Source organism: Nicotiana attenuata, chromosome 2 (assembly GCF_001879085.1).
Source record: "Nicotiana attenuata strain UT chromosome 2, NIATTr2, whole genome shotgun sequence".
Taxonomy (NCBI): domain Eukaryota; kingdom Viridiplantae; phylum Streptophyta; class Magnoliopsida; order Solanales; family Solanaceae; genus Nicotiana; species Nicotiana attenuata.
This window is the reverse complement of record NC_031990.1, coordinates 67,844,821-67,870,837: the sequence shown is the minus strand read 5'-3', so window position 1 is coordinate 67,870,837 and position 26,017 is coordinate 67,844,821. Positions and strand designations below refer to the sequence as shown.

Below are 26,017 nucleotides of genomic sequence, written 5' to 3'. Positions count from 1 at the left end.
TGAGAATAATCCAAATGCCCCTTATTGGGCCTACACTACTGCAACAGCTATTCGTCCTCTATCCGCTATCTGTCATCCCTCGTAAGGCGTCCCGCTTATGAAGATCTCATCTTCCGTTGCCTTTGTCAAATGGCTGTGGTCGTCCAAATTTGGACTCATACAATATATATATATATATATATATATATATATATATATATATATATATATATATATATATATATATATGAAAATGACAATCTCCTCAATATTAACCAACTCATAACAATCATTTCATTATTATATCCCCTATACACAATGCATGCATCATAATTTTCGCGTATCTAATCTGTGAAGTAACTTTTAACAGACAAGTTGAGATTTTTCATACTTAGTAGTTATGTACTAGGTGGAAGAAATTTGTGATAGGAATTAGGTCACACTTGTTTGTTTCTGCAATCTGCAATAGTATTTGGGGATAATTGATTTTTTGGTTCTTTATAAATTTGTTTTTAGTTTTATAGTCCTACTTCTTTTTTTACACATGGAAAATTTACTTTTACACGCAAAAAATATATCTTTTATACAGATCTAAAAAGATTATTTTCTTAAATTCAAAATTATAAAGGATCATAAAGTCCAACACTAGTATTTGTGTATTGATGCTGATATCATCCTACCCGTCACTTTATAGCCTTTTAGGTTTGTATATTCATCAAAGGAAACTTGTTAAACAATGGTCTTTTTCAATATTTTAAAATTATGTAAAATGTTTGTTAATGATTGAAAGTTGAAACAACTTCATATGTCCGACCATCTGTCCTTTTTCACCAGAAATCAAAACTTATTTTGACCACAAAAAACAAAAAAAAAAATAAAAAATAAAAGCCGTGCGCAGATTTCTTAGCTCCATAAAATATCATTGTCACTTTCAAAGGTTGTCTTCTTTAAATGGTCTCTTATTTTTTCTCTCGCTTGACGAAAAAGTGTACATCTGTGCTGCTTCCACCGCCATTTTCTCCTCCTCAAAACTCCCTCTGAACCCCAGAACTTGGCACTTTGAAACCTTGAAATAAACTTCAATTATCTTTCTTTCATCTGTAATAACTGAAACAAACTTAAAGTTTCTCTCTTTGATCTGTAATAACTACAATTTCTTCACAGTTTGAGTAATCTAAATCAATAAAGTTTTAATCTTTACTGGTTTTTTGGTCACTAATTTGGATTCTTGATTTGAACTGTGAACTATGGGGTTTGAGAAAGACAAAGCAAGTTCATCATCCCATATTCTGCAAATCCCAAGAGAAGATACACCACTTTTAGCCAACACCCAACATCTTTCTTCACCTTCCAAAACTTTTGCTAATGTTTTCATAGCAGTAGTTGGAGCTGGAGTTCTTGGTCTTCCTTATAGTTTCAAGAAAACAGGATGGGTAATGGGTACTCTCATGCTTTTATCAGTAGCAACTCTTACTTACTATTGTATGATGCTTCTTGTTTATTCAAGGAGAAAGCTAGAATCCCATTTCAAAGTTGCCAAGATTTCATCTTTTGGTGATTTGGGATATGCTGTGTGTGGATCTATAGGTAGATGTACAGTAGATGCTATGATTGTTCTGTCTCAAGCTTGTTTTTGTATAAGTTACTTGATTTTCATAGCCAATACATTATCACACTTATTCAATTATTCTGTTACAAATCCAAGTCCTAAAATCTTGGGGTTGTCACCTAAAAAAGTGTATATTTGGAGTTGTTTCCCATTTCAGTTGGGGTTGAATTCAATTCCTACACTCACTCACTTAGCCCCTTTGAGTATATTTGCTGATGTTGTTGATTTAGGTGCTATGGGGGTAGTTATGGTTGAGGATGTGTTGATTTTTCTGAAGAATAGACCTATTCTTGAAGCATTTGGTGGGTTCAGTGTTTTCTTTTATGGTCTTGGTGTATCTGTTTATGCTTTTGAAGGTGTTGGGATGGTCTTACCTTTAGAAGCAGAGATGAAAGATAAGGACAAATTTGGGAAAATCTTGGGTTTGTCAATGGCTTTCATTTCTTTGATGTATGGTTCTTTTGGTATATTAGGGTACTTTGCCTTTGGGGAAGAGACCAAAGATATAATCACAACCAATCTTGGGAGAGGATTGCTTAGCACATTAGTGCAAATTGGACTTTGCATAAACCTTTTCTTTACTTTCCCATTAATGATGAATCCTGTTTATGAAGTGATGGAAAGGAGATTTTGTGAAGGCAGATACTGCTTTTGGTTGAGATGGATTGTGGTTTTGGTAGTCACTTTAGTGGCATTAATGGTGCCAAATTTTGCTGATTTCTTGTCACTAGTTGGGAGCAGTGTGTGCATTGTTCTTGGCTTTGTGCTACCTGCTTTGTTTCACTTAATTGTATTCAAGAAAGAACTAGGATGGCCTGGTTTGGCTTTGGATTCTGCACTTATTTTAATGGGTGCAGTTTTGGCTGTCTATGGAACTTACTCTTCCATGCTGGAGATCTTTGGAGTCAAAGCTTAAAGTTGGCAGTCTATAACGTACTCTCTGGTTTAGGTTGAGTTAAAATTACTCCCAAAGACATTGTAATGTATCTTGTCATAGAGCCAGCAGAGATGAATCTAGGATGGGTTCTATTGATGTGTACATACAATAAGATCAGACCTAGATTATGATTTTCTTATGAGGATAAGTTTTCCTTTTAATTCCTACCTATTTGTAGTAAATTTTCTTCCACAAAAGGTCATTGATAAGTGTCTTACTGTTTATGCCATGGAGTGACTCACAGCAATATGCATCTTCTTCTTTTTTCCCTTATAGTGCAAGGCGAAATTGTTCTCTCAAATAATTTCGGAACTTGACACAATGTAAATATGTTTTTCACTTAGTTTTATATGACTATTGCAATGATAGACCGAAGTTAATTTCAAAGACTAATAATTTTTCTATTTTCCCTTTGAGGTTAACGCATTCATCGAAAATATTTCTGCCTTATTATCAGTTTGTTTGTTTTTTCATTCCAGTCTCTTTGGTTTTACTTGCCTGTCCAACCAAATTTGACTGATTATTCAGGGATTCTGCTAATTGTAAAAGCAAAACTTAGAGACTATAACAGGGTTGCAGTTTCCTGTCTTAGTTTAATTAAGAGTAGCCAGTTCCAAGCTCGAATTAAAGAGGAAGGTATAGATCATCACCATAGGCATGATGAAACTATGATGAATGTTTTGAATACTAAATTAGAGCGAAACTGATACATATGATTTATTTGATCCTACCACAAATCCTCAATCAACTTTATCATCATAACTGACAGTCAAGTGGATACAAATCACTCTCGAACCTAAATAACTCTAAACTAGGAGCTGACTGCAAAGAAAAGAACATTATTACATGGTTTTATACATTGAATATGGGTGAATGCAACAAAAGCTCAGTTCACCTTTAAACAACAATAGGAGAGAAGGGAAAGGTCAAAATACACACCCCCTCCCCCACCCCAAAGAAAAATGAAAGAAAAACCCAGCTAATGAAAAAATATAAGAGAATACAACTCTTCGTAACACTCTCTCATGCCACAACGACAGACTATCTAATCACAACCAATTCACTATCCCTACAACCAAAAGAATAGGCCAAAGACAGTTCTAAATAGAGGGGGGGAAAGAGACCATATGCGCGCAAGGAAATCCATTACCACATTAAAATGCTTTCTAACTATCAGAATCTCTCTTTGGTGTCTGACTCCCCACTGATGTCTTAAATGGTTCATGATGGGACCCAAATGGATCTGCATCATCAAAGGATGAGAAACCATGACCATAATCTGTGTCACGGGTGCTGCCGATAGAATCAAACCTTGATAGTGACTTTTGAGGGGGAAAGAGCCCAAAATTATAATCAGAGTCTGCCGTGCTGCGAAATGAATCAAACCTAGCGAAGGAGTCACGCTGCTGGGACGAACCATTATCATACTCAGAATCTGTAGTGCTGCGCATCGAATCAAATCTTGAAAACTCACGACTAGCAAAGGGGCCACCATCGTGCGTGTTGAAGGAATCATATCTGGAAAAGCTGCTCAAGGGCTCCTCAGACATATCACTAGATCTTCGAGGCGTAGAACTAAACATAGGTGTGCTTGGAACCGAGTCAGCGAAGGCAAATGAACTCTTTTTCTGGAACGTGTTATCCGCAAGTGGGGAGCCACCTGCATTATAGGCTGGTGTGCTAGGAACAGAATCAAAGAAAGGACTTTGCCTAGAGAACAAGTTGTCTGCCTGTGGGACTCCAGGGTTGTAACTTGGGCTGCTTGGAACAGAATCAAAGAATAGGCTTTGCTTTGGGAACTGGTTCTCTGAGTAACTGATCCCACTATTGTAACTAGGGGTGCTAGGAACAGAATCGAAAAATGGGGTTTGCTTCGGGAGTGTGATGCTGGAATTTGTGGAGCCCGTTTTTATAGGCTTTAGGCCCCAGTCATCATCATCAAAAAGAGAATCCTGCAATACCGCGGAAAATTAGCAACATAATACGGCCCTTCAACTAAGCCAATGACAGATGAAATATTTCAAGCACCACAGATAAGCAGAAAATTGTCTAGACCAAAGTGCAGTAGACATGCAGTGACAAAACAAAAAGGCATGCAAAGGGATGCTTAGGCCGAAGAAATGTTGGTGGCCCCGGAAGATGCTTTTCCTATAATTTAGTAATTGAAAAAGTGAAAGAACGAACATCTGACGTATCCATTTACCTTTTTCTTTTCTTTTTTTCTTATAACAAAAATGAAATAGATGTATCCACTTACCTTAGAAGCAGAATTGAAGTCCCATGCAGCATCTGCATCACGGCCTGTATCAAATGCACCCCAACCAGATTCATCAAAACTTTTGTCCCCAGAGAACACAGACTCAGTCCCCCAGTGTTCACTGCACTAGTAAATTTTACAGAAGTTCAGATTTCTAAGAAAAGTTAAAAGTTTAGAGAAGCTGAATCCATCAAAGAATATGATTGAATAATAGAATAGGTGACACATTATTTGGAGAATATAACACCATGAGAGATCAAATGACCAAAAGAGAAGAACAAAAACAACACATTACCTTTGGGCAGCACGGGGTGAACCATCAAAAGTACTGTCCTTCCTATTCAGTGATTCTTCAAATTCTTTTGACGGGCTCTCAACTGCACTACTCCTGGTTGGACTATCAGCTGGACTTCTTGCTGCATGGGCAGTCTCCGCATCACTCTCTCTAGCTTTTACTGGGCTTGGTAACTTCTCTGCCTTTGCATCAGTGCCAGCATCGGCAGATGATTTTCCAGTATCATGATCATTCAAAGAAGATGCTTTCTCCCGAACCAATGGGGATTTTGGTTTAGGAGGGGCAATGACATTTTGTACATCAAGAGTAAGCTCTTTCACAAATGTGAATTCTGAGAAGGACAATTATTCAACAATACAATGAGTTTAGAATTTTGGACAACTTGAAAAGATAATATTATTATCAATAATAATATTGCTACTAATGTGGGATATTGCTACTAAGGGTGCTATGCCCTCTGTGAAGCTGAGGATGAAACAAGAGAACACTTACTCTTTATGTGTAAATATTCCGAAGAAGTATGGAGCAGGCTACGGACATGGCAGGGAATATCTAGGCAGCCGAAGGAATGGTCTATAGAGCAAAGTTGGGCAGAGACATATGCAAAAGGGAAGAATGGGAGTGCCGAAATATACAGAATTGCTCTAGTTGCTTGTGCCTGCTATATGGCAAGTAGAGCCATCATAATGGGCTTAGCCGTGAGGTCAGCCCAACCCAGCCCGCTACCTGAGTAAGGTTAGGCTAGGATTTTTTGAGCCCATTTAAAACTGAGGCTTATAAGCCCGGCCCAAGTCAGTCCGCTGGCCCTTGAGGCTTGATCGAGGCTGGGCCTGGGCCGGCCCGTGGGCTAAAAATTAACAAATTAATTAATTATTAAATATTTACTATTTAAAAAAGTAAAAACTAAAAAAAACTATTAACTATAATCCTCATTCCCCAACCCTAGATTGCTCATTTACCCTTCCATATCAACTAGAATTTATATTTTTGACATGCATGTAATATGACAAAATTAGTTTTTCTTTTGCTTAATTAATAACGAACTCGAAAAGTTTTAGTTGACCAATAATAATTATTTTTCAAAAGAAAATATTACTTTAAGTGGCCAATGATCAGTGTGGATTGGTTTAATACACTATTAACATTTAAACTGCTCTTTAGTATAGAAAAAGATCAATTTTGAATACAAAAAAAAAAAAAATAATAATTGACCACTAGCAAATTTCAGAAATTTAAAAAGTTTATAGACTATAATGATGAAATCAGTAAATGATATTAATTCTTAATTAAAAAACCTCAGCATTTAAACTTATTGAAGCAATCCCTGAATCTGAGAAAAATGAAAGAAAATCATTAAGAAAATATTCATGTAACTTTAAAAAAGAAAAGTTAGAGATATAGAGAATTTGCATTTCAAGTACGAGATTCCTCGTCAAAATATCAAGCTTTTTTTACGCTCTAAGCAAACAGAAGTTATTTACATTATTAATCGACTATGTCACGAAAAAATATTTAAGGATTTAAAGAAATTCTTTTTTCTTAAAAAAATTGAAGGGCCCTCCCGCCCTAGCCCGCGGCCCTCTTAGGGATGGGTTGGGCTGGCCATTTTAAGGCCCGTTCATGTGGCGGGTCGGCCCGTCCTAGCCCACCAAATTTAAAAGCCCGCGAGGCTTGGACTGGGCTGGGCTGGCCCGTTTTGACAGCTCTAATGGCAAGAAAGAAATCTCTAATCTTCCAAGACAAGGAGAAACGCCGACGTCCTCATCAGGATGATTGTGCAAGATATACATGCTCGGGGGGTTGCAATGTGAAAGTTGCTAGCACAGCTGAAGACATTGAATTGGTATCCTTAGTTGTAAAGGTGTTGACCACTGGTGCAGGTTAGAATAGATTGCTGTTTAGATGAGCTTGTATTGCATGTTTTTTCTTTTACTGAAGCTTGAGTCAGTTATCAAGTTGTTAGAGAGTTAGTATGTGTATAGTGTCCCACATTGGTAGAGAAGGATTAAGTACTATTTGAACACCCTATATAAATAACGCTAATAAAAGACACAAATGTATAACAAGAAATTCTTTCTTCCCATTTCTTAGACTCTCACATGGTCTCAGAGCAACCGTGAGAGACCTATCGCTTATCACTCTGTGTTTTATCGGCATTCTACTCCTAATCTGTGTATTTATCTGGTGGTTTACGTTGACGAAATTGTTATTACTGGCAATGATGAGGATGGTATTACTTATCTCTTGCAACATCTTTTTCAGCACTTCCAGACTAAGGATATGGGTAGATAGGTTGCTCAGTCTAGCTCAGGTCAGTGTTTTGGATAGCGCACGGCGACAATTATATAGCGACGAGGGCCCGCTTCAGTGAGGCGAGAGGCGCGCAGCGAAGCGCTCGCCTTTTTGATGTGAGGCGACAATTTATACAAAAAAATAAAATATTATATATATAACTAAAAACTCAATAACAATAATATATTAATAAATATATCAATTTAAAAATTAAAAACTCAATAGATAGTCATAGTAGATCCATAAACTAAAAGTCTAAAACAAGCAACATTAATTCTATCGGATGATGCCATTTCAATACTGTAAATTATCAAGTCAATATGCAATTAATTCTACTATATAACTGAAAAAGGGGGAAATTTAGGTTTGAAACTTTGAAGAAGTTCTCTACCTCTGCCCAACAGTGAAAGACTTGATAAAACAGAGCAACAATAATAGAGCAAAAACAGGGTGCTGCACTGCTGAACAATCAAAACAGAGCAACAAAAAAAAAAAGAGAAGAAGAAGAAAAACGAAAAAAAAAAAAAAAACACACTCTCTGTTCTGTTTTTTGCTGCACTGTTGCTCGACAAAAAACAGAGCAAAAAAACTAGAAAGAAGAAGAGAAGAAGGAGAAAGGAGAAAGAAGAAAGAAGAAAGAAGAAGAAAAAGGAAACTCGAAGAAGAAGAGAAGCATACCTGTGCTGGGTCGACTTGGATGAAGAAGAAGATGGCAGAAACATGAAGCTTTCAGATGAAGAAGATGGGTAGGCTTGGTCGAAATCTCCTTGGGTCGACTTGGCTGCTCTATTGTTCGAAGGTTGAAGAAGAAAGAAACTTCTGAGAGCTCAAAGCCCTAATCGCGACCTTTTTCTTTAGTCTCTGCCCTTTTCTTTTTCTTTTTTTTTTAAAAAGCGACGCTACAGTCGCCTCTCGCTACGTTGTCGCCTCTCGCTACACATGCAGAGGCGAGCGCTTTCTGTAAATCGCAACGCAACAGAGAAGAAAAGCGACGATAGCTCGCATCGCTACGCCTCACGCTATTAGCGCTGAGGCGAGCGCTATTTACAACACTGGCTCAGGTATTGTTATTTCACAAAGGAAATATGTTTTAGACATTCTTGAGGAGACAAGAATGATGGGTTGCAGACTCGTTGACACTTTTATGGATCCGAATGCTAAGCTTCTGCCATGACAATGAAAGCCTCTTAGCAATCCTACAGGATATAGGCGGCTGGTTGGCGAATTGAATTACCTCAAGATATAGGCGGTTGGTTGGCAAATTGAATTACCTAACGGTGATTAGACCTGACATTTCCTTTCCTGTGAGTGTGGTAAGTCACTTTGTGGGCTCTCCTTGTGATAGTCATTAGGATGCAGTTGTCCGCATTCTTTGGTGTATAAAATCAGCTCCAGACAAAGAACTACTATTAGAGAATCGGGGCCATGAGCAAATCATTTGATAGACAGATACTAATTGGGCAAGATTATCTTCTGATAGACGTTCTACGTCTGGATATTGTGTTTTAGTATGAAGTAATTTGATCTCTTGAAAAAGCAAGAAGCGGAATGTGGTTTCTCGATCTAGTGCAGAAGCAAAATATCGAGCAGTGGCTATCGCAAAATGTGAGCTAGTTTGGATCAAACAGTTGCTCAAAGAATTAAAAGTTGGAGAAATCTGTCAGATAGAACTTATGTGTGATAATCAAGTTGCCTTTCATATTGCGTCAAATCCAGTGTTCCATGAGAGGACCAAACACGTTGAGATTGACTGTCACTTCATCAGAGAGAAGATACTCTCAGGAGTTATTGTTACAAAGTTTGTGAAGTCTAATGATCAGCTTGAATATTTGGAAAAATAACACTGTATAACCGCTCTTAAAATAATAGGCAAAAAAATGTACATTCGGTAGGTTATATAAAAAAATTATATAAATTTTACACACTTTTTCGGCTACCAAATGTAAATAGTTTCTGGCGCGGGCTAAAAGTGATAATACCCCCAAATATTTTCACCAAGCCCCTCGCTAGTTCTCATATTAATTACATATATAACAAGCTCAATACATATGATTTATATGCTCCGGCATGGGTGTGGGGGGGGGGGGGTGTTAGAGAGCTAGTATATATAGTAGTATGTATAATGTCCCACATTGGACATTAGTAGAGAAGGGTTTAGTACTGTGTAAACGCCCTATGTAAATAGGGCTAATGTAAGACACAAATGTATACAAGAAATTCTTTCTTCCCAAGTCCTAAACTCTCACACAAGCTTTAGAGATTTTTGCTTTGTATGTAAATATTTTCTCCCTGGTAATGAAATCTTACTTAACCATAAAAAGAATTAATAATAATAATAATAATGATAATAATTTTATAAAAAAAGCACAAAGCAAAGGGAGGAAAAGAAGATGATCCGGTGGTCTCTATAAAGAAGATGATCCGGTGGTCTCTATAGGCACTATGAAAGTCAGTCTTTTAATCTAAAAATCATAAGCTGATAAGACACTTTGGAGGCACTTTGAATGTTTGATTTTAAAATGACGTTTTACAGCGTACCTTCATCATCAAATTTATCCCACTCTCCATCCCAGTCAGCTGCCCCCTCTTGGATGCCCGGTTGCCAACCTTTACAATTATTACTAAATATATCAGAAAGTAATAAAAAATTAAAGCAATGAAAATCAGAGCATCTTAGGCAAAAAAATACAAGAATCATCAAAATGTCATGTTATCCCATTTTCCTACCAAGGTACAAACCGTCAAATGAACACACACAGTTCTTCGACATCAGAATTAGTCCCAACTCATGATCTTGATGCACATGATTTAATTATAAGGGTATAGGTCTCTTTAGAGAAATTGAAATATATAAATACTCCTTTTAACTTGTATACATGCCACATATTACATTCTCATACTATCAACAGGTGCTTTTTTATTTTTATAATCAACAGGCTAGAAAACAATAAAACTGGAAGAAATCCTAATGCAGCCAGCAAGAAGTTAATAATGATACCCCCAATTAAGTACTACACTGAACTTGGGTGCCAAAAGGAAGGCTTCGGCTTGAGGCTGAAGACAACAAAGTAAAACATGAATGGCACTTTAAAGAACAACTAAACAGCCGGGTAGAACCCAAATTTCTCACGAATACCAATAACTCATATGGGATCAATTCAGAACCAAAAATAACAGGGAATGCAGGAAACAAATTTTCGACAATGTTTTTAATCTGGATCTTATGGTATCAAGAATAAGAACATATAAAATAGCTCAATGAAAGCACATATAATTGCAAGAACTACAAAAATACTAGTGCAAGTACCAAATGGAAGCTCAAGCAGAGTAGTTGGTTTGGCCCGTAGCCCATAAGTTTTGCAGCGTTCGTTCAATGCTTTTACTAGCCCCTCGAGGTCTGCCTGAATCTGATTAGCACGGTCCTACAAAAGCCAGAGTTTAAATCTGAAATGTTCTAGCTATCTCCAGCAAATCTATTAGTGGTAAAATATAGCTACCTGGATACCATCAGTTTTGCCATCTTGATCCATTTTTACAATCGTTCTGTAAAGCTCCATTTTTTTCTCCTAGAAAAGGTTCAGCAGAACACAATATCACAAGAAAAGCTCTGCCAGATTGTACAATTTACTAGACACTAGCAGAGCAGAAGAGTTAGTATCAGTGAATTGGGTTAGTAAGAGCCACAGAAATACCTGAATATCCCGAAATGTGGCCTCCTCAATTGTCAACTTAGAAGCAACATCTCCAGTCTGCTTGTATTTCTCTTCATATTTTTTAGCCAGTAATTCGACCTGTAAAATGGTCAACTTTTATTAGTTAACAAATCGTTGGCCGTGTGCTCAAAATTTGTTGTGTTCAAAATAAGCTTTACCTCTTTTTTGTCAGCAGAAGTTCTTTCGGTGATCTCATTCAGTCTATTATCGCATCGGCTTTTGTATAGAATCTGATGTAAAAGGCCAAAGAAAAGCAGACACTTTTAGTGATGTGCTTTCAACTTCAGCTATCCATTGCTGAACACGGCAAGGAAACCCACCGATCAGTTAATAGAAATTCATGGCTTCAGGAAGAACAGCACAAAACCAAGGCTACAAAATAAATGTATGACATGATACCCTAGAGCATATAAAGATATAATCACTAATTATTCAGAACTTGGTACGCCATAGCCATAAGACAAAAACTGTTAATTCACGTGGCCTGAATGAAATGGAACACCTTTCAGCTGTTGTATGAAATATGAATAATAAAAGACACTAAATAGTAAGTGAATTTCAGACTCATAAGTCAAAAGATTAGTTAAGGAGCCAAGTAGAAATAGTGGAACTGTGACCTACACTCTTAATCTCAGCTGAATCTTATCATCCAAGATCCCGCTGCATTTTATGGTTATGGGTCATAATTCTATAGTCGGCCAGATCTAGACACCCATAACTACTTAGTATTTGAAGGTTCCTGCTGTTAGCAAGGTGTACCAAAATAGTGCAGCAGTGAAAAACTCAGGAAAACAAATAGTTAGTAAAGGTGTGCGCAAGCATTAACCTCTTGTTTGTGCTAATCTTAGTGCAAACTTTACCAAGAATCCAAGCGGACATGCAAAGTCATCAAAAAGATTGAAACTGACTTATTACTAGGATGGACGAAATCGGTTGCCATGTAGCTGATTGTCTGGCACTATTTCGTCACTAATGAGATAACAAGTCAAACAAACTAAACACAATCAGTAGTACACATAAGCAGGAAATTCTACCCTGGGAATAACACCTAATATGTCCCCCAAGGGCGTGGCAGGACCAATTTCAGGATTTATGTCCCAGCTTAGAAACATTGAGAGATCTATTTTTCTTTTCTTTTTTTAATAAAGTAAACATTTAGAGATATCTGAATAAAACCGAGGGAACTTTAGATACATAATGATCAAGATACTCACTAATTCTTGCATCTTTGCATGGTAGAACTGAATTTTTTCTTTGGCATCTAAAATTTCCTTCTCCAGTTCCATGACCTGTTATTGGCATTATGGCATAAGAGATAAAGGAATAACCATCAATTACGATTGGTTATTAGGAGTACTCACCAATAAATCAAGCTTTAACTGACAAAAGAAGTTAAGCATCAAGTTAGACCAACGTTTTTTAAATCAAATACGAAGATTCAGCATTGTTCGTTAACAGCACCAACTTTAACTGGTAAAGAACCAAATTGTATTACCAATGGCTTCAAAGCATCAAAGTAGCATTTGCAATTCCACAAAGTCCAGATATTATGAGCATGTGAGAAATATCCAAAAATTTACTGCTTATGAAATTATGACGGACCAGACACCATGTCAGTAGCATATATTTTTCACAATCTGAAGCAAACATAATGATTTGCTCCGCAAGGTCACAGCATTGTTTCTATTCTTCAGTTCCTAAACAGAATTACTCGCTTGCCTTTCCATACATATCCAAAATAAAGTAAGTAGAACAAATGTCGTAACAAAACACGGAAGAGACCAGACAGTCTCTTGGAAGATTTACCCTGTGGTATATTACACATGTCAACAAGTAAACATTAGATATGAGATTTGACAAAAAGACCACCACTCCAGTACCTAATGAAAAAGATCCATCCCGAATACCAGTGTTTCTCTCACTGGTTGTTCATAATTCAGGAAGCAATTATAGAAAAGAAGAAAAGAAAAGCAGAAAGGGGGATTTGAGCCAAGTAAAGGAGACTGGAAAAAACATTTGAAAGAACATTAATAGTCGACCTTCTTCTCTGCATCAGTTGCTTCCTGGAACTTCGAGTTCAATGAATCCTGTTCCTCTGTGCTAAGTTGGTCAACCAGATGCTTCTCCAATACTGGAACTTTCAGCTTCTGTTTACTAGGCTGCACAGCTTCATCAGGCTGGGGAATGGGAACTGGACGTGGAGGCTTCCCCGGAGCACCAGAAGCCATTTGGTGTGCACCCCTTGGCCCCTGTGTTTGCTGGAAACCTAGATAGGAAGAATGACGAGACTAACTGAATAGTTGGAATTCACAAGTGAGATACTCGGTATAGATACAACAACAACAAAAAAAAAAAAAAAACCCAGTGCAATCCCACAGGTAGGTGGAGTCAGGGGAAGGTAGTGTGTACACAGACCTTACCTCTACCTTGTGAAGGTAGAGAGGTTGCTTCCAATAGACCCTCGGCTCAAACGAAAAAGAAGCCATAGCAATAAGCAGTAACAACAACAAGATACGAAAATACCTGAGCGAAAGAGACAACATGAAGTAATATAAATTTAAGAATCAGAAAATACGAAAATATAGGACAGCCAGAGCGAAATCAGAGAACACAGGAATAATACTAATACTACTAGTATGAAAAAGAAATACACTTCGACTCTCTACTAACTATCTACCTTAATTCTCGACCTCCACACCCTCCCTCCCACCAAGAGTCATGTCCTCGGTAAGCTGGAACTGCACCATGTCCTGTCTAATAACCTCTCCCCCAATACTTTTTTTAGCCTACCTCTATCTCTGCTCAGACCCACCAATGTCAACTTCTCACACCTCCTCACCTGGGGCATCTGTGCCTCTCCTTTTCACATGCCCGAACCTCTTAGCTTCACTTTTTTGCATCTTTTCCTCCGCGGGAATCACTCTCACCTTGTCTCGAGTATCTTCATTCATAATCTTATCTCTCCTGGTATGCCCACACATCTATCTCAACATTCTCATTTATGCTTCATTTATTTTCTGGATATGGGATTTCTTGACTGGCCATCACTCAGCTCCATATAACATAGTCGATCTAACCACCACTCTATAGAACTTACCTTTTAAGTCATGGTGGCATTGACATACTAGTTATCCCACTCGTGTGATTCCTTTAAATTGTAATATCAATTTTTCACCATATAATGAGTCCGTGAAAATAGTAATTAAGATTTAGCTTCCTTCTCAAACTCAATAACATAGAAAGTGATCTGAAGTTCTTACCCCTCTTATAGAATATAACCCGTTTCTATAAAAAGAAATAATCCATCTACTACATTATCGTTAAGCATTCATCTACTACATTCTCTTTAAAAAATGTAGAGCATTGCTCTAGTACAAATAAAAAAATTCATCGTTAATTTCTGCTTGATTCTATCCACATGCTATGGTACATTAACAAAAAAATACAAATACACGTGTGCCGATCATGTACATGAACAAGTGGATATGAACACCAAACACAAGGGAATATAAAATCTTATAATTTTCGCACTATTCAATGGAAGGTCTTATATTAACAAATCTAAAATTCTAAACCACAACTATGATATTTTTTATAAGCCTAAACCACACTTAGAGATATTAACCATTATTAGATCAAAGAAGAAAAAGCTTTTTTGCCGAACTTCAGAAAAAATATTTAGCAATCCACCTCAGTAAGTTGTACTTTTTAGGATTCACATTTTTAATAAAAAACAAAAACAAAACGTTGAGTAAATCCAAAGAAATGAAAGCAGAGAACATTGATTTGTCTTGCTTCAACAAACTCTAAGATTATTGAAGCTCTTCCATGCACACAAGCACCCCTTCAAATCCACCTTTCTGTTTTAAACTTCTATCTTTTATCTCAAATATATAACAGGTTCTCGGGTAGACATTTGAAAAGGATCTTAGAAAAATGTTCCATGAATGTATTCACAACAAAAGGATTATGCCTCATTTAAAACTAGTCAGCTCAGCTCCAATCGCACCTCATTTCAAACTAGTCGGTTCGCCTGGGAATCATCAATATTCATTCCACTCCATTTGGACCCGCTTAATTTCAATAATAATTTGTATCTAGAGACAAATATGGTTTCTCTATAAGTTCTCCATATTTTCTATCTACATACAAAACGTTAAACTAACTAGAGAGACTCTTGACAATCACGAACATAAGCGTACTTCTAACATGACTAAATCTTAACCTCAACTAATTGGTTTTTTTTTTTTTTGATGAAGTAAGGAGAATTCATTAAAAGCATAACCTCAACTAATTGGTTATAATGGTATCGCCTAATATGCCTTTTGTTTTTATTGTGTTTTGTTTTCAATTATGTGTGTCTGTATTTAGAGATTGAAAGATTTTTTAAAACAACTTCTCTCAATGTAATTTTAATCAATCTTATCCTTTTTAACACCTTCGGACATCGTAATGCCGCATATGTGGCACCAAAAGAATGGTGTATTTGGAGGTCTACGACGATGAGTTGTCAAGCGAACAACGTAGAAAAGCACCAAAGGTCTGCAGAGCTTTAAGCACAAAGTGCAATTAAGGCTTAGGATTTAGCGAAGAGAGGAATTAATGAGAGAATAAAACATAGATGTAAGGGAAGAGAAACTAATCGTTGGATTTAACATGAATAAACCTTAACCTCAGCTAATTGATACAATGGTATCGCCTATATCTCTTTTGCTTCTATTGTATTTAGTTCTTATTTATGTATTTTAAAAGATTGTAGGTCTTTTAAGACGACTTCTCTCGATGTAATTTTATTCCATCTTATCCCCATTTAACACCTTCAATCATCGTAATGTCACAACTAGAGACTAGCATATTTGGAGTTGTACATAGAATAGCCAAGCAAAGGCATAGAAAATCCCTAAGGTCTACTGAGCTTTAAGCACAAAAAGCAATCTAAATTCACAGCACTGGTTTTACCGAAGAAAAAACATATATGTAATACAAGAAAAACTAATAATAAATGGGAAAAAAGGTATTAGGATAGAAGAATTGAAAAACTACAATTAAGAGAAATACATGAAGTAAAACATCACGTCAATCAAGTTCAAGAAACATTTAACATCTTTTATTTAGATGTAAAGATGGAGTTTACAGCGATTAGTTTTCTTATGCTAGATTTATAATTTGTTATTCCTAATTACTAAACAGTTCATTCATAATGTATTGTTAACAATAGATGTATCACTCTACCAACAATATTTATTACTTAGTGTTGGTATCGTAATGCCAACGATGCCTGCAATATAGTGATAGTAGCCTAAATTATGCGATGTAGATGCTATTTATGCTCTAAATTAACCATACCTTATTGATGTTTTAAGTGCTAAATGAAAACAAAATGCTCTAATTGAGGTTTTTATGCTTAGCAGGAGCTACTCCGAGTTTGGAGGAGAATATAGAGTGTTTTGGGGTCAAAAAATGAAGATACAAGGCCAATCGAGAAGAGCCCGGATGAAAATGAGCAAGAAAAGGCAAAGAAAAACTGGGCAATAGTCCACCACGACCGCGGTCGGACCGCGGCTGGAACGCGGTGAAAGAGAGCGGAAAACAGAATGGTCGTAAATCACCGCGGTCGCGCCGCAGTTGTCCCACGACCGCAGTCGATCCGGAGGAAGCCAAGAAATTTAAGGGCTAAAGTGTAAAACGTGGGAAACTTATCCTAACCCTATATAAACTCAACAAACTCGCCCAAGTCAAGGTTAAGCTTGTTTTTAGACTCAATTGGAGGCAAGAACAAGTGTGAGAAGATCAAGACACCATTAGAGTTTTTCATTCTTCTTCTTGTTATCATTATTTTGTGAACTATGAATTATTTTATGTTTTTATCTTCTTTTCCCATGAATAGCTAAACATTTAATCTAGGGTTGATGGAACCAATTGTTAGATGAAGTTTTGACTCAATTTTGTTATAATCGAGCCGGGTTCATTATATGATTGTTCAACTATGTTTTGTATGGTGATTAATTGAATGGGCCATTGATTAATCGTGTCTAATTGCCTTGTGTTGCTTGAAAGAATACTAGGTTGGATTGTTGTTGAACAACACCACTTTTGGGTAATTGAAGAGATTCATTACTTGAATTTAAAAGTGGGGTTAGAGATAACGAAACTTTGGTGGGATAATTCAGAGCTGCATAAATTATCGTCTAGAGTAGTTCGAGAGAATGCTCTAGTAAATTATCGTAGTTGATCGAGAGATAATTGCGGTAACCCATAGCTCACAATACTCATAGAGTATCACGGCGAGATTATAGCAAAAGAGTTAAGAATTAATCTAGCAATTGGGGAAATCAATACCCTAGATCTTTTTACCATTGAATTATCTTTAATTTAGAATATTGTTAGTTTTAATATCCTTTTACATTAGTTAAACAAATCTCACTGTTTATTGATAAAAATCTTGCATCTGGAAATTGTTTGAACTTGTACTAGCATCACTAAGAGTTGTAATAGATAGGTTAGTTCCCTGAGGATTCGACTCCGGACTTGAAAAACCGGATTATATTTGCAACGACCGCTTTGTCTTTTATCAGTCATAGTTGGGCATGATCATATAGCTCCACCCAAGCAAGGCGAATGTGCAGAACCTGATTAGCTAGCTTCAAAACTTAAATACCCTTAAGCAAGCCTCTAAGAATACCGCTACGTATGACATGGTCATACCATCTCAAGTGACCATATTTCGTTTTATCATCTGAGTGATACTTGTACTTTATATCAGATGTGCTCATTTCTAATATTGTTTAATAATGTGTGACTGCAGATATATCTTATTATTCACCTTTTACATTTTGTGATACGTTGGGCCTTAGATGCCTAATGCTCAATTCCATATAATATGGCTGGTCACATAACCATTATTTCTTTGATGAAGTCTGGTCTCATAACCATTATGTTCAACTTGTCTTTCACTTTTGTAGGTTTTCCCTATCGCATAACACTCTTCCATTCCAGAAATACTGTTTTTGTTCTTTTTTATTTAAATAGTACATAAATCTACAACCAGAAAAAGGATAACATAGTTTGAATAAAGCCCCAAAGTAAAAATACATTCCGCGTCACTAGGACAACATACAGAATTAAACCTACGGCAAAAAATGATGCCAACATCAAAAACCAGTACAATCTGTGAAATATGTTTTACTTCGATCTTGTCTCATCTTTCAGCGCTTCAATCTATTGTATAGAAGATTGGATGTCTTTCATAGAGAATCATATCTTTCTGTAGATTATCTACTTTTTGGTATACCTCGCTTTCCCATTATCAATAAATAAAACTTTTTATATAGCATTCCCTTCTTCATCAGTTCATTATGGGTAAAACTGCATTGCATCGTTGGTAATGATATTGACCATTTATGACTTGAGTAAGAGGGACTGAACCTGAAATGGTCGAAGATGTAACTATGGTCTTAAATACGAGTATATAGAAAAGAGCAACTCGGTGCACTAAGCTTTTGCCATGCGCAGTTTGACAAAGGGCCAAGCAACATTAGCTTATTGTACAGAGCCTTCCATGCATCTCTGCAAAAGGTTGTTTCCACATTTTGAAACCATGACCTCGAGGCCACATGGCGGCAACTCTTGCCATTGTGACAAGGCCCCGCTCCTCTAAGTACGAATATATATACTACAAGAAAATATAAGTATATACACTTGAAAAAAATTAACAATTTACTCTGATAGTTGTACAAAATAGCAAGGCAACCTAGATCAAGAACTTTTGACCTTCCACTTATGTTTTCGCAATCTACTAGTAAGGTCCCACTCGTAGCTAAATTAGTAGATGTATAGATGTATCATCTGTTATTGGCCATATAATCCAACATCTGTGAAAGCAATTATGTAACAAAAGACAAATACTAACTTAGCTACCACAAACTGAGAACACACTCTCATCCATTTTATTAAGGAATTTTAGCCGCAAATTAATCTATGTTCCTCCTAGTAATACTAATAAGGACCACATCTATTTACTCATATTAGTTGTTCAAGTTCTAAAATTAATAATAGACTTAATCAAAAACAATATGAATATTCTATCAGTAACTGTTTTTAAAGTGGGAGGGCCAAAGTTATGTTCATTAATAAATAAACTTTTCGAGTGTACGTGTACATGATCGACTCACAAGCAGGAGCGGACCACCTAGGATCAAGCGGGTTCAGTTGAATCCGCTTCGTCGGAAAATCTTAACGTATATAATTTAAAAGTTCAGTTTAAAAAGCGAAGCCGACCGTTATATGCTTGAACAGAAGTGGAAAGATGGCAAAGCGGGTTCATATATTTCAAGAAGGTCGTGATTTTGAATCCCTGCTGCTATTGTTTTGTGGTTATATGTGATTCGTGCGTGAGTTTTACGTCTTTCTATTTCACTTCTTTTTATTTTCCTTTTCTTTCTATTTCACTTTGCAAATGTATGTATTCTACTTGTTTTCTTTATTCTCATCCAATAAGAGTCATTTAAAAGTTCATTTTACGTTTTAAGAAACTAAAACTTGGTGATTTTGTTTCTATATAATAAATTTGTTTAAATATACAAGTATAATGTTTTTATATTAACCTTATTGATTCAATATTAATTTAGCTTATGTTCAAATTAAATGCTTTGGATTCCATTGGAATTGTTAGCTTATAAGTTCCTTTTCTTTATGTTTATAACTTTGCTATTTATAAACAAGAAATAGATAGATTTTTCTTAGAGTTCAATAAAATTTTGGATTTATTAAATAGATCTTTTTAAGTTTAAACGGCAGTTGATATTTTTCAAATTTAAAATTAAATTAGATAGATAAATACAAATATTTAATTAAAATTTTACAGTTTTTGTTAAAACAAATCAAAAAATTCAACGTTATTTAATAACCAGTGAGCCCCAACTCCAAGTTCAAAATGGTTTCACCTTGAGTCCGAGTTATGAATAGGGGAAAAAGGAATGCACATACGTAAATAACATTTGTCGGGCTCAACGACGTCCATATTTTATTTATCGCTGTTTTAGATTGAACCCGCTTGTATAAAATTTTGGTCGCCACTGCTCAAAAACCATGTCTAAAACATATATGTGCATAGTGTAAAAAGGATAAAATATACCTGATGTGTGTCTCCAAGCTGTCGCACCATGTGATCCTGTAGGCTGACCAGAAGCAGGCAATAATGACTCGTCAAAGATAAGATTAGCTGGAAGGACTGAAGGAAGAGGGCGACCTTCCCTGTGCCGCTCCATCAGGTAAAGTGCAATGCAGAATTCCCTCAGAGAAAGCATGCTGTCATTGTCTTGATCCGATAAATCCCACACCTGTTTTAAGACCTCTGATAAACCAAAAGCAAACTGCATTAATGTCCCAAAGGACCAAGTAAACACCAGCTTGGCTTTAAGATAGAGACCAAGATATTCTAAGATAATTGTAGGCAAGATTCTCAAAAGAGTAAGAGATATGCTATCACACTCTAAGTAGGTCGTACAAACAATGTCCCAAAGAGCCAAGTGACCAATAGCTTAGCATTGTGACACAGCAATGCCTCAAAGAAATTGTAGCGACAAGTCTCAAAGAAGTGAGAATGATATGCTTTACCACTAATTTGTTGTTCATTTTTTTAAAACGGTATGCACTACCACTACTGTTTACCAACATTGTAAGTTTTTGTAGCAAAAGCTACTAGCTGTTGAACGGAAACTGTAAAGCTAGGAAACCTAAAGTAAAAGCCCCAAGATTGGAACTTCTTTGTTCAGGGAAGAAATGTACTTGGTGAATTCCATTTTCTGTCCAGTTTATACTCTATATGACGGCTTCCTTATTATCATAAAAATTATATTTCATATTTGTTTTTTAGGATATTGGAAGTAATTATGGTAGTCGCAGTAAGTTTCAGATTATTAGTCACTTCAATAACATACATGGTCCAAATGTGTCTTTAGTAATCAATGGTCTTTATCAAAAAAAAATTCTTATGCTCAATGTTGTTATCCTCGAGTCCCACTTTTTCTCGCAATCCACTTGCAGCTTAATCCAAATTCACCCACTTGTAAGGTGCTCAACAGAGTGAATTACACCTTTTAACAAGAAACAATGCAGTGTCCACAGGACCTACTTTATATACAAAGTAAAACAATTATTTTCTTCTATCTCTAGAAATGCGATTGGGACTCAAATTAACTCCTTAATCTCCATGTCCAGCATGTAAAATTAATGGACAGAGTACTACTATTATCACGTTAAGATTCTTTATGGCAAGGCAACTTCTACCAATAACTAATCTATAGATGACAACTGGCTCAATCCATCAGTAAGGACTTGTCCTATAACAGGACATTTTGGCATAGGTAGAATGTCTTTTTACTAAACTATTTAGACGTAATGGGGAATCTCTATATCCAAGTAGTACACTGTGCCATGGCTCTTTGAAAGTGATAGTTCTAATGGCACCGAGTCCATCCTACTAATACTCCGACCAATGATCCAGCAGCAAAAATTTAATTCTGGAAATTAAAATTTCTTCCACAAGACAGTGACTACAACTCTTCCAGTGATATTCCGGAGATCCAAACTGTTTTTTCTTTTTGGTGACTGAGAAGTCTCCGAGGGCCAATGGCGCACGGTTTGAAACTCGGTGGATAATGGGCCCGTCATTCTACCCTTCTCCACTTAAACACCAGGCTTTTGTCTACAGCACGGTTCAAACCTGTGACGTGCGCCTACCCGCACATCACAAGCTGCTCTCTTACCACTATACCAAAGCCCTGTTGGCTTCCGGCGATCCAAAATTCTCCGACAACTTTTCGACCACCATTTCCTTTTCAATGACTCTTTCTATATAAGCAAACTCAAGTAGGTTTCCCTAAGACAAGTAAAGTGAATTAAATATCAAGAGAAAGGGAAAAACTAACAAGAGAAGTAAACATAAGTCAGAAAAGGATAGAATTGCACCATTTGCTCAAGTTCTGAGCAGTTTGAAGTCAATAAACAGTTCAAGAGGCATATAGCAAACCTAAGAGCTTACTCTTAGTAACAAGAAGGATCTAACAGAAGGACGCGGAATCTCAGAGCTAAATCAGAGAGAGCAAATCACACCTCGAGGCAGCTTCCAACTTAGAAACAGGCTCCGTGCCTCCGTGCCAGTAATTTTTCCATCCCTGTCTGTGTCCACTGCCATAAATACTTTGCTATACTTCTGATAGTCAGACTGCGTGATCCTTGGCCACGGAAGCTGAGACTGGCCCGGAAGAGAATTTCTAGCTGCACTAGGAATTGCAGCAGAACTTTGCACTTGAACCTGTTGGTTCGGTCTCACAATCAAATGAGCTTGCTGATGCTGGTGAACCAGTTGCTGAGCAAGTGTAGTCTGCGAATCAACTGAGCTAGCCTTTATAGGAGGTTGGGGCCCTATAGGTGCTGGGACTGTGGCTGATGAAACTACGGAAGATATAGTTGGTGTGGAGCTTTGCTTGGGTTGAACTGACGCAACTGAAAAAACATCTCCAAAGAGTGAATCCGATGGAAATCCATTTCCTGCGACTGGAACGGCTTTAGGAACTTTGGCATCAGGCAGGTTACCAGGCGACAAATTTGCATCACTTGATTTTGATAGATCTTGTTGCAGTGATGATGTGGTTGCTTGTTGGGTTTGTTGTGCAGAAGGCGTCAATGCAACAAGACCAAATGCATCCTGACTTCTAGAACTGACACTTGTATTTGGGGCTTGGGAACCAGGACCTGCTTGTGAGCCACCATTCCGACCAGCAGGCAAATCAGTGGAACTGGGAGGGCGAGAAGCTACAACAGTACTTCCAACTGGCATTCCTTGACCAGAAATATTTGGTTGAGATTGGAAACCAGGGCTTGGATTCGAGGGCCGAGGAGGCCTCATGTAATGACTTTGCTGAGCTGGTAAGCCTTGTTGACCCCTAATGCCAAAAGTTTGAGCTGCTGTTGGAGTAGCACCACTAACTGGAGGAACAGCAGCCCCAACCTTATTAGTTGGTTGGGGAACGGGTACAGCTGCAAGGTTTATTTGGGGAGCAGGAATTTTAGCTGAAGCTGGAGTGAATAGTGCAGCCTTCACTAATTCTGGAGTCAACTCTCGCTTTTGTGCCACTGTGACGAGCTTAAGAGCATTATAAAATTCTTGGCGACCAAGGAACCCAGTACGACTTTGATCAGCATAGGTCCATATCTACATAAGCAAAAGAAAATGTGAAATTTAGTATTAAAAATAACATTAGTACATCGATAGCTCCAGATATCTAACAAGAGTCGCAGAGACTACACAAACTACTTCTTCCCCAACTTGACTATGTTGAACTTGATACCTAGACCTGACTTCTAGCAAGCAGTATATTAATTGTAGAGCTACTTAATAATGCCATGGTGTATGCTATTTGCTGATGACATAGTACTGATTGACGAGACGCGAGGGGGTGCTAAGGCTAGGTTGGAAGTTTGGAGACAGACGCTGAAGTCCCAAGGTTTCAAGTTGAGTAGGTCGAAAACTGAATACTTGGACTGAAAGTTCAGTGATGGGAGGCATGAAGAAGAAGTGAAAGTGAAGATTGATACTCAAGTCATACCCAAAAGAGATAGTTTCAAGTATCTTGGGTCTATAATCCAAGGCAACGGGGAGAATGACGAGGATGTTACTCACTGCATTGGAGCGCGGTGGATGAGATGGAGGCTAGTTTCAAGGGTTTTATGCGATAAGAATGTACAGCCTAAACTTAAAGGGAAATTCTACAGGGTGATGGTTAGACCGGCTATGTTGTATGGAGCTGAGTGTTGGCTCGTCAAGAAGTCTCATGTCCAGAAGATGAAAGTAGCTAAAATGAGTATGTTGAGATGGATGCGCAGACATACCAGGAAAGAAAAGATTAGGGATGAAGTTACTAGGGACAAGGTGGGAGTGGCCTCCGTGGAAGACAAGTTGCGGGAATCGAGGCTGCTATGGTTTGGGCATGTGAAGAAGAGAGACATAGATGCCCCGGTCAGGAGGTGTGAGAGGTTGACCTTGGCGGGCTTGAGGGAGGGCAGAGGTAGGCCAAAGAAGTATTGGGGAGAGGTGATTAGGCAGGACATGTCATTGCTTCACCTAACCGAGGACATGACTCGCGATAGGAAGGTGTGGAGATCGAGGATTAAGGTGGTGGGTTGACAGGTAGTTGTGAGTTTCTCCTAGGTTTACCAGTAGTGCTAGTACTATTCTTGTATTCTTTATTACTTGCTATGTCACTCGCTTCCATTACCTTATTACATTAGTGTTAATATTGCGTGTTGCTTTATTTTTACTGTTCCTTAAGCCGAGGGTCTATCGTAAATAGTCTCTCTACCTTTATAGGGTAGGCGTAAGGTTGCGTACACACTACCTCCCCAGACCCCACGTATGGGATTAAGCTGGGTTTGTTGTTGGTGGGGTTGTTGTACTTAATACAACACCAGTTATAATATCAAGACACAGGTTCACCAAGCGCGGGCTGAACCACAAAGCTATTTGCCACTCTTTTTTCCTCTGCTCAAGTTTACTAAAACATATTTTACTAACTAAGTCCTGGGTTCACCATTAAACTCTTTCTTCTTTCTCTCAGTTTGTGGACCACTATTATGTATTATTAGAATTGAAACGGAAGGTTTCAAATTATCAAAACATAGCTATGGTTGTGACAGTTCTTGTAAAAAAGTTCATCTCACCACTGGAAGAAACTTTTCAGTATCTATTATCCATTATCATAATTGCTCAAGTTCCTGAAAATTAGTTCGGTATAATAACTGTAAAAACTTACTTTTTGCCAAACAACTGAATAACCATATATTCCATCTCAGTGCACCCCCTTATACCTATCATGCGACAAAATTAGAAGCTAAAATGATCTAAAAAGTTATACCTAACATACTTGAAAAAATAGAGCAAGAAAAATAAATTGAAGTACGAAGCAATCACGTGAACTTCATGGCTATGTGAAACAGTTCAAACTTAAGCGCATTGAAACAGGACAAGCTTGCCTATTATGAAAACTTAGTAGCATAACAAAAATTATATTAATTCTATTTCTTCTTATTACACGGCTGGTGGAAAAAAAACCAAAATGCAGAAATGAAAAAACCTGAGCGAGGACTGTTTGAGGCAAATTGGAGCCTTTGAAAAAGGCAACAGCCTCAGGGCCACTGATCCGACCATCCTGATCCAAATCAGCTCGCCGAAAATAGGCCTCAAATTGATCCATATTCGGCGCAGCCATTAGTAAATTGATATGTCGCTTTTACAAATCCTTCCAACTTATTGCGACACTGAATTAGATCTGCGAGTAAAGCAAGCGTTATCGACTCATTTTATGAATGATATAAAAATTCGAAGGGTTTTAGAAGATCCGACGAGTTCGCCGACGGCGACTTGCCGGTGGAGTAGCGGCCGGTGGGGGCGGGAGACAGAGAGGATGATGTGGCAAAGTGAGAAAACACAGTGCATCCACCGTGGTAGTTTTTTTTGTCTTTTGATCAAAGCTTTGTTTTCATTTCAATGGATGGTGTTCTTCGTCAATTAAATTATTATGCTGGATTCTATTCACTTTAACCCTTTTTGCCATAAATATAGAATTTTCTCAAATTTGAATGATGTAAATCCATTGTGCCAAAACAATAATGCCAATTATTTTGCAGCAAAAGTATAAGAATATTTTTATAACCTTGTAACAGCAAAGGATTGTCTTCTTCCTTACTATTAGGACCTCTTTCCTAATTTTTTTGTTCTACGAAAATATAATGAAAAATACTTCTTGATACTTTATAGTAGGAGTGTGCAAAGAAAACCGACAAACCGCACAAAACCAATAAATCGAATCAAATCCACAAAAAACCTGATTATAGTTTGGTTTGGTATTTGGGAAAAAAAACGACCATAATTGGTTTG

At 37.3% G+C, this 26,017-nt stretch overlaps 2 protein-coding genes across 2 annotated transcripts; one reads left to right on the top strand and one right to left on the bottom strand.

The window, feature by feature from the left end:
• Positions 824–2,912, top strand: LOC109211949 (amino acid transporter ANTL2-like). The gene has a single exon (XM_019375554.1). The coding sequence runs from the start codon at positions 1,227–1,229 to the stop codon at positions 2,502–2,504; it is 1,278 nt and encodes a 425-aa protein (XP_019231099.1). The 5' UTR covers positions 824–1,226; the 3' UTR covers positions 2,505–2,912.
• LOC109211942 (epidermal growth factor receptor substrate 15-like 1) lies at positions 3,246–25,743 on the bottom strand. Its single transcript, XM_019375546.1, has 13 exons — positions 25,215–25,743; positions 22,195–23,296; positions 20,216–20,434; positions 13,122–13,348; positions 12,297–12,371; positions 11,241–11,312; positions 11,062–11,160; positions 10,867–10,935; positions 10,677–10,791; positions 9,908–9,976; positions 5,078–5,408; positions 4,783–4,903; positions 3,246–4,477 (listed from the first exon to the last, which is right to left on the bottom strand). Exons 1-13 carry the CDS (start codon positions 25,347–25,349, stop codon positions 3,692–3,694), a joined length of 3,420 nt encoding a protein of 1,139 aa, XP_019231091.1. The 5' UTR covers positions 25,350–25,743; the 3' UTR covers positions 3,246–3,691.

Bases quoted from the DNA above. Each gene is read 5' to 3' on its own strand.
- LOC109211942 (XM_019375546.1), bottom strand. From the start codon at position 25,349: ATGGCTGCGCCGAATATGGATCAATTTGAGGCCTATTTTCGGCGAGCT. The intron at 11,161-11,240 runs GTAAAGCTTATT...ACCATTTTACAG, and splicing joins CTTCTGCTGACAAAAAAGAG to GTCGAATTACTGGCTAAAAA. The intron at 5,409-9,907 runs GTACGCTGTAAA...TGTCCTTCTCAG, and splicing joins GGATAAATTTGATGATGAAG to AATTCACATTTGTGAAAGAG.
- LOC109211949 (XM_019375554.1), top strand. From the start codon at position 1,227: ATGGGGTTTGAGAAAGACAAAGCAAGTTCATCATCCCATATTCTGCAA.